This window comes from Macrosteles quadrilineatus, unplaced genomic scaffold, assembly GCF_028750875.1.
Source record: "Macrosteles quadrilineatus isolate MER2022 unplaced genomic scaffold, UCM_ALF_1.0 Scaffold_1__1_contigs__length_201487025, whole genome shotgun sequence".
Lineage (NCBI taxonomy): Eukaryota > Metazoa > Arthropoda > Insecta > Hemiptera > Cicadellidae > Macrosteles > Macrosteles quadrilineatus.
The window spans coordinates 197604300-197616874 of NW_026542594.1; the positions used below are offsets into that span (position 1 = coordinate 197604300).

The 12575-nt window shown below is 38.3% G+C and overlaps 1 protein-coding gene across 1 annotated transcript in view; it reads left to right on the forward strand.

Moving 5' to 3' along the window:
• Positions 1-12575, forward strand: part of LOC128993842 (lissencephaly-1 homolog) — a 60322-nt gene that overhangs the window by 13520 nt on the left and 34227 nt on the right. The window contains exon 2 of the mRNA XM_054417899.1: positions 3716-3812. Coding sequence (XP_054273874.1) covers positions 3775-3812 — 38 coding nt within the window. The 5' untranslated portion in view covers positions 3716-3774. The remainder of the gene's footprint in view (positions 1-3715; positions 3813-12575) is intronic.

Here is a 12575-nt window from a genome sequence, read left to right on the forward strand (position 1 = left end):
TATATTGGATTTTAAATGTCGGGGTGTTATTACGTTTGGCTTGAACCCTATTCCCAATAAAATAAGATTATTGTGTGTTTTTTTTTTAATTTTGTAGATATTTTTGTTAAAAACTATTATAGTAGGCGCAATTTCGAATTTTTACATTAGAACATGTTGATTCTTCCACACAAGTTGGTGAGACAAGTATCAAGATTCTTCATGTGAAATTTTAAAGTTCTAAGTACCTATCGCCTAGGCCTAGGTCTATTACGGTTATTAAAACAGTAATTTTGAAAAAAAAAAACACAAAATGGCGGCTCTTACGACTTACATACGATTTAAATGTGATAAAATTGTTAAGGACCAAGAAATAATACCTTAGGTTGGTAGAGAGGGAACACCCTGTATCGTACAATCAGGTAACACCTCCCCCTCCACCACATAATGTTATCAGTTTGACCTTGGACAGCCTTCCTTATCAGGCGATCGCGGAGGTCAGTGCTGTTGTCGGGGAACATCAATATGTATGAACCCGTCCGACTACCTTAACTCTTTACACACATTCTACGTTTCTGGCAACAGTTTGCTACGTTTTGGCATCGAGATTATGTCGAGATCTGTCGACGGGCTTTGGATTACGTCGTTCATAATCTTTAACGTCGCTCTGTAGGTAATTTACTGCGTCATTTGGTTAGGTTAGGTTTGGTTAGTCATTTGGTTTGGACTGTCTTTTGCGAGCACTATAGTCTGTATGATGGAACCTGTCTTGTCTGTTTCATGATGTTTCAGCCCAGGGAGTCGACGGTCCACCGGAATAATGTTTTTTCTATGACCATGTCCTCTTCAGCGTGTATCCTTTTTTCTGACGCCCCGTCTGCATGGGTAACCAATGGTTTATGGCCTGGGCCACTCCCAGGTAGACCTAGGTTTATGAGACAGGTTCCATCATACAGACTATACCACATGGGCCAGCTTGACTCGACAACCCAGATGAAGCATTGTCAGAGTTCGTTGAGAATCGCTAACTTCGCCATTATGGATGTTGATTTTGCTTTTTATCGGTATTTTTAAACGGCAAAGGACCTTTGTTTTTTTATTTGATAATTTGTGCACTAACACAGGTTACTTGGTTGCAAATGTTTGAATAATTGTACAACAACGGTAAAATATGCTAAATTATTTGTTTTTGATCATTCGAAAATGGCTTAGAAAGAATTTCAAAATGTTATGTTTCAGGGTTAAACAATTTAAACCCCAATATTTACCACCTAAAACCCCGTTCTTATAGTTTAATCGTGCTGGTTCGTGAACTCGTTCGAATAAATGTAGGTTTACATATTTGTATCTTGGAAATTTAATCAAAATCGGATGTTTTTTTACTTGTGTCGATCATGTATATAAATATTAATAAATACATTTTGAAAACAAATTAACAAAGTAAGCCTTCCCTACTAAACTATATAAATGGATCTGAACTGATAACGTTATTGGCCTCTGGGGACATCAAAACGAACAAGCAAATCGATCCTGCATCCAGGTCTTACTACGAGACTTACGGTACTGTTACTGCTTAGCTTTTCCTATGTGGAAAATTCCGTAAAAACAGTTCTAACATAAAAACAATAAAGTAATATGTTAAGTTACCTTTTATTTTGTTGATTGATTTTCGCTCTTTAAGTACATTAGACCGGGAAGAACTAAAGACAATCGACACAATAAAAAAATGTAATGAAACAATATTTGAACCTGGGTTAGATTAACTTTTTAATATATATGTTTTTACACACAACCATACAAAACTGTACACAACGGTTGTGTAACACACCAAACAGATTGTACTGAAATGTCTGTTGATTTACCAAACTCACGAAGACACAAACGTGCAGCACGGAGACTGGAATGGTGGAATGCAGTAACAGGCTCATTGTCATAACTAGACAAAACAGTCCGTCTGTGAATGAGTGTTGTAACTGAGCTATTGTTGCGTACAATGGCCTTCTCGTGTTTTCAATTCGTCATTGAAGACGGGTCTTGCTTTGGATTGAAGTACTTGGTGTGTTGAATGTACTTTAGAACTTGGAGTGTTAGTTTAAGAATATTAGAAAAGGTATGGTGTATAAGTATACGGAAAGTAAATAAAGATAGTCTTATAACACTTAAAACATATATTTACGCTTATAGTGTTACTCACAAGACGGTAAATATACAAAAGATGGTAATTATTATTATTATTATTATTATTTGTTGTCATGAGAGCCGAAGCCCCCTGACTGCTTACCCGGTACCTATCCTTCAGGACATACCCGGGCCCCATGATGTAGGCCGAAGCTTACGCATCAACCTTTAGCACATCATGGGCGGATGACTTAAGGTCATCAGGCTCGCCGGCTGCCGAAGCAGACCCTTCGGAAAGAGGGTTGCCCCTCAATCCTAACCAGGGATTCCGGCTGCTTGTTTAAGCGTCACTCCACCTGGGTTCCACTAGGTCGGAACCTAGAGGTCCATAGTAGAGCGCCCCGACGCATTTAGTGCAAGCAACACTCGGGACCTATCTCATCCCTGACAGGCAGAACCCGCCATCAATAGCCAGGAGGAAGGGGACCATCAGCACGCTGACGGGGGGAACCCCAACCTCCCATTTACACCGCTGCCCGATCGAGGCCTGACCCATTGCTGGGAACCAGAGATATCCAGAGCGATAGATCCCCAGATACCCCTGGCGGGCTCGGACCCAGCACCCGATCTACTTCGTTTGCCCGTCAGACCCAACATCACTGCCAGGCCATCAGGGTTTCCCAAAAGGAGGCAGGTATAGAAGTGGGACCCACCCGGATGAACCTATCCACCAGAGGTGGCGACACCCTTGACTCAATTGAGGTTCCGGGAAGAACCCCCCACACTCAAGATAACCATACCGTCCGTGCTCAGAGACAGGGATAGGTTTGCATAAGTACCTACAAACCGTTGCCCTCACACTGCGGAAAGTTACGTTGCCCTTGAGTGTCCCCGTGAGCTGCGGGTACTTGCCCGTTTTCACCTCCAGGAAAGGTTACTTCCAAAGTCGAGGATTTGCCCACTGAATGCTGGTCGCACACCACAAGCAGGCCGAAGCCCAAAGTACCACAGACACAGGTAGGTTAGAGATTATGATGTACTTCCATCTCTCCTAGAGCTAAACACCCCTCCATCCTGGATAAAGGAATGTCACTGGGACCCGGTGCCCAGTCGACCATGTCTGTGGCCAACTTGAAATGCCGATACCAACACGGAGCATTTACCTCCCCTCTGGGGGCTAGGTATTTCACCTCCCAGGACGAGGCTACTTCCAAAGTCGAGGATATGCCTCACAAAATGTCAGTCGAACACAACAGGTAGGACTCAGTCACAACCACAGTTACAGGTAGTTGAGGAGAGGCGGAATTAACGGCGTCACTGAGAGCTAAACACCCCCCCCACCCTGAATGGAGGGAATGTCACTGGAGGCTCCCCCTAAGGGGCTGGCGCTTACCAGTCGTCCATAACTGTGGTCTACCTGAAGTGCCGGGTCTGACACCGGGCAGTTACCTCCCCTCTGGGAGAGCTAGGGTCCGCGTGGTCGCCCAGGCCACGAACCCACGCAAGCGTGAGCCCCCTGCGGTTACAAAAGATGGTAAGTGGTGATCGATTTCGATTGGACACTCCAATCATCATCAGACCCAATAGGCAAATCTAATATTTTGTTTGTTTGTTGCAGTGATGGCCGCCCGGCTGTAGACTTCCCCATCGTCGCAGACTCAGACACACGCAGGAGAAATGAAAATGGTGTTGTCGCAGCGTCAGAGGGAGGAGTTGTAAGTGCAAATCTGTTATCTAGCTTAAGCCATTGATTATATAACGCTAATATTCAATGCCCCTGCAAAGCGCGCTCTGGGTTGGAATGGCACGGGACGGACGGACAATAGATACCTCCATAATCTTCGCCTAGCATTTGTGCTGAAAACTATGTCATAAAAAGGCAAAACGTCCGTACCTTCCGAACCAAAAGACGTGCGCGCACTGCAGCTGCAGACGGCACATCGGCATGTCCTAGAAATATTTTTCTGAACTTTCTTTCGGGGGCGGAAGTTGCGGATGGTCCTGTCCCGACCGTAACGGCCTATTGCGAACGCACATAGGCAAATCAATGCTAAACATTTTTGAGAAAAAAAATTGTTTTCCCCGTCTATATCGACCCGACCCAGTGCGTTCTTAGCTAGACGTAATTTATGAACACAAGTTTTATAACAATCTTCAAGCCGAAGCCTAAACATGTTCGTTGTACAAAATTGACTTGATGGCCCTTCGAGCCTAAAACTTAGCAGTGGTTTCTGAAAAGTGTTGCCGGTGGTTCACCCAGCCGTGATGCGAAAGCGTTTTTAGAATGTGGTACTTGAGAGCCAGACTGGAGTTCAGAGTCAATCTTGTCCTTGAGGTGTGGCTATCTAAAATACCTCGAATACGTTCAAACATTGTTGTTTCTCAGCTATGTAATGAATGCAAAATTGATTGAAGTTGACTATCAAACATACATTTCCCAATCAATCCCAATCATCTGGTTTTACGGTCAGGGATAAATAATGTTTAGCGATTGGTTGGTAATCACGGCCGATACTGCGTAATTTGCCACTTGGTTCTGAATATTAACACAGAGGCGGGGCTGAAGATAGCTACTGGCGTTGTAGCGGGAACTTAAACACACCTGCCTGCGACCTCGTGTTAAACAGCTGTCGAAGGCTTGAGCTAAATATTGTGGATTAGCGTTTCAGGGGGAAATGTGTAAATATTTTAAATGTGTATGAGATTAAAATGAAAATGAGGAAAAACTGATTCGCTGAGTTTCAACCCCACCGTGTTATGTCTAGGGACTATTTTAATCCGCACTTGCTTGAATTAATTTCCTGGAGTAGCACCTACCCAGATTAGATCAACCGGCAGAGCTCTCACGGAGGTGCTGCATTAATTCTACTCAGGAACGTATTCCAAGACGGTTCCAATGTTATTGATTTCCAAGACACAAAGTGATGAGTGATTTTCGACTACGGTTTTACAAAACTCTTTTTCTTACTACTGCATGGAAACGACCACATTTCCACACCTGTAAACAGTGCGCAAAATAGCTCATTTACGCTCTAGAGCGGGAATGGGTCATTCCCGCTCGCTAAATCAGCTGATTCCACAGGTTCTACACAAACTTCGGCCGCGGATCCGGCACGTCAACATCTGGTAAGCAAATGACATTACATCAAAAAGCAAACTCAAACATAAAATTCGTGAAATTTTATTTCCAACTTAAAAGGTCAATCAATCCGTGTGTTATGACAAGTTAATTATGGTGGTAGGAACGTCTTCAAAATCTATAACAAGTTTTAAAATCTTTTTTAAATAATTGAATGCAAAAAGTTGGCAATTTTCTTGAAGTTATTTCGTCAATCTTTGAAGACTCGGCTTGAAACTAATAATAACTTCGTTACATTTCTTTGTATGATTTGGTACACATACTGTTCATCATCCCAGTAAATATTGATCACCGAGTTTTCACTTATTTTATGTTCTTAATTCCAACTGCAAACTAAATAATTTGTATTAGCTAGCACTGATAACCCACGGTTAAGTGGTGATAGTGAACACAGGCGATAGTTTGAAGAATGTTGCAAAGTTTATTGGGTCATAAGATTAATGTGACTTGATCACAAAATCAATATAAAGTATTTGCGGGAACTTTATATCCCACGTTGGCTACGTTATAAGTAGTAGCTTGGAACTTCTGACCTAATTTCGCTTGGTTATTTATTTTTACTTATTATTACTGTATTATTAATGTGAGATGTTTGTATACATGAAGCTAGTTTATTTTAAAATCTTTTAAAACAAATCGGTAAAGCAGGATCGACGAAAGAAAAATATACTTGTTTCATGCGGTTGCAAAAGCATAAAAGTAATTCTTCCGCGGTCGTTGACGTATACTTAAGCTTTTGACTCAGATTGATCTTGATGGATACCAACTACAGTACACGCATGCAAACGAAGAAGTAGCCTAAGATCTTTCGGCTAATGTTCATAGAATCAACTGTGTTGAGAGGAATATCCTACAAAAACTGAGTTTCATGCGTCCTAGTTAGTGATGTAAAATACCCGGGTATTTAAAACTCAGGGTAAATACCCTGGGTATTTACCCGGGTAAATACCCAAAATCCATAAATACCCGGGTATTTTGGGTATTTATAAAATCGATTGAAATTAATTTATATTCACCCCTAAATATGTTATTGTTATCATTACATGAAAAATTAGGATAGTCACACCTTTTACAGTAACTTGAAGCTTTACTAGTACCTTTTATTTAATGATTTAGCACTTAAAAAAAAATAAAACATAAAGTTTTTAAATAAGAATGGGGTTTTGTTTTTTATCAAGGCAACACCTCATCAGAGAAATAGTGAACTTAACCTACTTCTACTGTTATTAAATTATTATAGTTAAAAAAATTGATCGTATAAATGGCTTGGAAGGCTAGACAGACCTAAGGCAGAATGGCGGAATACTAAAAGTAATTACAATTTTCTGTGTTGCCGCTTGGTTGGAAAAAATAATATATTTGGAATATTTGGATAAACCTACTAAAAAAATTTATCTCCTGTTTTTGGTCTAACTTAATATAGTTTTGAAAGATTTATTGTGCTATAGATTTAAATGTTTTGTACCTATCACAAGTTTATGAAATTAGTTTTTTTTATTTTGATACCATTGATATCAACAAAAGATCTAGAACAAAAATATTATTAAATCCTGCCATCCTACAGATTGAATTTTAAGTATTTTCTTAAGTTGTTTACACGCCTAGGCCACTACTTGGTTAAATTTTCATGTATTTATAAATAATAATTATTACTTCGCAAATTATTTTTCTTCACTTTCAATAAAATAAATTCATCTATCCATCATAGAAATTAAAAAATCATAAGTAGTCAGGACCAGTGCAACCATGCGACCAGGGTATTTATGCCGATTATGCTTAATGCTCAGACCTGGGTATTTATGGCGATTGTACCCAGAAGTAAAATGCTAGTAGTGACCATATGAAATTTTGTTTAACACATTTTATCATCATTTTACTATCCTTACAGGGTGATAATTGCAAAAAAACATCTCAATCTTCTCTAACTTTAATAAAAATTATAAATACCCACTTTTTGGGTATTTACCCGGGCCTGGGGTAAATTCCCGGGTAAATACCCAATTTATATTTACCTACCCACTGGGTATTTACCCGGCCAACATCACTAGTCCTAGTAGGTTGCGGCATTATCACAAGATATAAATCCTTTGGTGGTTAGTAGGATTTTAACCCGGGACCTTGGGCACCGAAGACCCGCGCTCTACCACTACTCCAGCTTGCTCCCCGAATCGCTAGATTTAAAAATTAAATTCAAGGCTATTTTAAAAATGACACTTTTTGTTAAGGGTGACTCGTTATCGAGGTTTTATTATTACTACCTCTCTTTACAATTGAGTGGAAATATGAACATTGGTGATAAAATCAGCTTGAATCGCGAGGGGAGAATTATTTTATCCTCATCGCAAACAAGAAACGAGTCGGGAATATATTTAGGGACCCTTGTAAATGCACACGTCGCGTGATATCTTGGAGTATTTCTCAGATGTTGACCCCGTCTGTTGGATTACTAGAAATATTGTTTGGTTTGTAATGGAAAATGGAACCAGTGTGGCATTTAGTTAATATAGTGCGGTTTAAGGAATATGTATACGTAAAATGCTTCTTTTAGTTGTGATCATTTAGTTTTCCTTCTTTCTGTTTGTGTGATCAACTAAACAAAACTTCGTAAAATGTAAAAAAAAAAAAAAAAACAGTTTGGTTTAATTGTGTTAAATTATTCTTTCATTTCAAAACAGGCTTATCTGGAATATCCAAAGTCAATGGGGTTTTTAGAGAATATTGATTCCACTTTTGAGCAAAAACAGCATTAAAGTTGTTTTTAAGAGATATTTTTTACAGACGAAACATTTAAGTACTGCAACCTCCAAGTTCTGACATGGATTCTTTTTAAATTAACCATAGCGTTCTATATGCAAACACTATTTTTCGTGAATATTTAGCTAATTTATTTTATTCCAGAGCGATGACTGGAGGAATTTTATGATTTTGTAACTTTTCACTGATCAAAATACTGTTAAGATTCCCATGTAATCATTTATGAAAAATTCGAATATAATAAACAACTTGAGTTAATTAATCGTGATTTACTAAAGTTGTAAGTGGAAACCCCTATAACTGAGCATTCAGATTTATAACTAAATTCAATTTAGGATAAATGAAAGTTGCAATCGTAGGATAATTGTATAAGTTGTGCCTCAATTGCAGTAACATGGAAAGAGTCTTGGAATTGGATACTATTTGGCCCTTGGGACGAGTAAAACGGCGACTTTGGAAACGATCCAACGCTGGAGCTCCAGAATACAATATGCGCCTGATGAAAATTTGAGATCTCGTTGGCGAAATGGAACTACTGCTCTGTAGACATTACAGTGTCTACAGTAGACATTATTAAATTTTGTTTGTAGCATTGATTTCGTGCAATAAGGCGTGTTAATTTTGTGTTATTTTTTTCATGTTGGGATAGTTAAAATGTTAATTTACATCATGTTTGTCGTTTGGTTTTTGGTAGATATTTGCAAATTGTCAACATAACTTGTAAAGATGTAGGTGTTTACCAAGGGATCGAAATTGTCTCCTCTATAGACTTTCAAACAACAGAGAGTTTTATTTCTTGCCATAGGCTACTTTTTAATCCACCAATCATTAAAAAAAAATCCACTTGGTTCAAGATATTTTTAATTAATTTGAGCACTTACAACCTCACAAAAACTGTCTCTGTTAACTGAATCGGTCTCCAGACAAACGTCGACTGCGCCGTGCTTATAACCAGCCTCGGGCGCAGTTTGTATCGCCCTTGCTTTCCACTGACGTGTGGCGCAGTTTGTACCCCTAAAGTATTCTCTTGCGCTCGCTAGGAATTAAATGAGGACAAAACCCTAAAACAGCCATAGTAGGTTTTCAGTCCACTGGAACAACAGGACGACAACGCTCGCTAGGTCTTGTCATGTCTTAGCGAGAATGCACTTGTACTACTAGAATTGTACTTTAGTAGTCTTTGGTAGACCGCGACTCTGTGGTATCGATCCCCGCTATATGTTATCGTATTATCCCCCTTTTCCCCTCCCCCCCCACACCACAGTCTCCCCTTGGGTTGTTTGTCGTGTTTTCCCCAACCCCTACTTTATCAAACTATTCTTATATATTGGATTGCTGTAATAGCCGTTGCGGTATTGGACCATATGTTATGCATCGTGGTTTTGTTAAATTGAAGATAATTTTAGAAGTGTAATCCAAATTTCTGACAAGGACTTATTTTGTGTTAACCGTTATAAATTGGTTGCTAACTCAGTATACTGCCGTGATAACAAGTAATTTGAGTAGTTATGAAAAAATGAAAAAAAAATGGGAAACTAGAAATTTAAAGACGAAGGGGGAGGAAATGGGTGAAATGGTAGGAAGTTAAGAGCGGGCTGTGTTTGAATCAAATTTATGTAAAATTATATTTCTCATTGGTGAATGACAATTTTAACAAATTATCTAACTTTGATCTTAAGACTGATTGTTATTGTTGAGAACACTATTATCTGTTTTCTTCTTTACTAGTTAATGGTCAAAAGTGTTATAATCAGAAGTCTCATAGTCTCTAGTCACTTGTCTTGCTAGGTGATGTTGTTTCCTTCACAGCCAAGTTATACCCTCTGATTTTTCGCCAATGAACTCATTCAGATGGTTTACATGTTACTATTGAATATTGGATACTAAAAAGTAGACATCCAATCTATGTGGACCAGCTGTCGCCAAACTTTAATTGAAAAAGAACATAGTGTCTAAGATTATATTTTATACCTTATATTTTGTTGCTGACACTTTTAATTATAAAATGTACGATAGCTCTAATAAATGATTCCATCAGTTTGGGTAGGTAAAATGTTCGTGTATTCAACTAAATATCAGCAACAGCACAATATGTTGGTGGCTCACATCAACTAGGTACGATTTTTATTAAATCTGGGACAACTTTAACAGGAGGATGTTATGTCTAGTTGCATCAATAGTCAAAGGATATAGGTACAAATTCCACTCAAAATTCGCTGTAAATCGGCGCATGTATGCGTGGGATGTAGATACAGCCGTGGTGTGTGGCGCACGTGGTGCACGGCCAGAGAAAGTGAAGTGAAACAGAAAGGCAGTGAAAGGTCCGAGATGCCCCGAGGCTGGCACGCTGGACCAGCTGTTGACTTGGCGTCTTGTGGCTAATATACCGTACCGTACTGTATGTGCCTTTAGCTAATGTATACGTATTTTGACCTTTATCTTTGTCGACTTGTACATGTACAGCTAAACATTCCATACCTACGAGCAAATGCTTAAACAAATTTCTTTCACATGCCGCGAAGGACTTTATCATTAGTAATACAGTTTTTGTTCAATAAATTTTCAGAAATTAATTTTCTCCTGCCAATGTCCTCTGTGGTTCAAATGAGACCGCATATTTGCTCCACAAAATAGTGAAATAGCATATCGTGGTGTTTGAAGATGTTGAAAATAAAACATTTTGGCTTTGGCTAAATCTATAGACTACATAACTTTGACTTGGGTTATACCTATACGTTTATTGATAAAGTAATCAGGACAGAAATATTAATCGGTTGTCATATACTGACATATAAATAACTGAAGGATTCTTACTTCCATTATAAAAATTTATTGGTACTAAGCTATAAATCCACACTTCTAGGACAACCTAGATAGAGCCAGACTACAAATTTAATGTAGTAGAATACAAAGAATTAGTGTGATGCTTCTTTATTAGGTACCTCTTTCGAGATCAGGTATTATAGTGCTTTTCCATTATTTCGATTCCACTACAGTACCGTACCTTTATTTTACACGAAAGTTTCGAATCAATTTGAGTATTTAGATCCATATGGACTATATTGTGCTAAACATGTTGATAGATTTTTGTAAATTGTTTGTGGTCAGGAAAAGAATATTTTTCTGTAAATTTGTGTCATATTCTAAATGGACTCATTCTAACTATTTTCAAGACTAATAACAGACTTTTCAAGTTTCCTTTGGTTATTCACCCGAGACGTTTTCATTGGGATAAATATCTGAATTTTAAAACTCTTAGTTAATTATTGTTAGCGTTGTTGTAAGTCTACTAGACATCTAGGGTGGCTGGCTCACACATATTCTGACTATTAACAAAAGTGATTTAATTCAAACGTCAATGAGTTGTTTACTACACTGTGTGTGTTAAGTCCAGGAGATGACGTCACAGGATTCACCTAAATAATGAGTCATTTACGACCGTGTGTTCAATGAATGTCCGAATCCATAGTAAATTCTACTTAGTGCAGGAGATGACGTAACTGATGGGTCATCCACACAATACAATGGTGTAAACGTAACTAGACCTAGGGGCTTCTGTGTGTTACATCACGTGTTGTGGTTGATTGTAGAGTTGTTGCAGAGGGTTGGTACTACTTGTCATTGACTATAGATACACTGCCGTGTTAATGTCACAAACACAGTAAGGTTTGTGTGTTTTCTTTGCAAAAAAATAAACCGTGGAGTGTCACAAGGATCGATCCTTGGACCATTGTTGTTTATATGCTGAATGAAGGGGTTACTTGTTTTAGTGTATGATGTAAAAGTTGACATTGGTTCGTTTTTTTTCTGGCAACACAAATATACAGTAAAATATAGTCGATAACAAATATAGTCAAAAACACTCCATCTCCATACATCAAAACAGAGGGGAAACCATATTTGGAAGTAAATCATAAAGTAAAAAAATTACGTAATTTACAATTTGCGATAATGATGCAGTGACGAAAGATATAGTTTATACAAGCCGTATTTTCACCTTCACTTTTTCCTTAATTTGGATTTTCTTCAACCGATAATCTTAAACTAGGCCTAGTGTGAAATAGAGTTACCCCTATTTGATGAAATACAATTTTAAGGCCCTAGTGATAAAGTACAATTTTACGTAGAATTGACAGCCAATTGTTCATCATTTGTTGGTTTTATTACAGACTCAATTTCCCATGACAACATTAGCCGTATAACGAGTTTGCGTTGACGATGATGCGGCAAAATAGTAAATGCTCTTTAAAGTCCAAGGACAACCGGACACGTCATCGCGTCAATGTCGCCAACGTTTGGAAATTACTTTTGAACTCGTGATGATTTAATTATTACAGTTGAATACACAAACCAGATTACATTGAAACCACACATGACATGTTACATTGAATTGGTATAGGTACTCATGCAGACATTCCACATGATTTCTAACTACATATGGACCACCTGCATCAATTTCCATATGGAACATATTTTAATGAGTCTGTCATTAATTTTATATTTTCTTTTATAGTTTCCACATTGTGATAGTATGGGGTTCTAAATGAGTTTTGGTTTTTTGCACGATTATCAAATGTGAAATGGA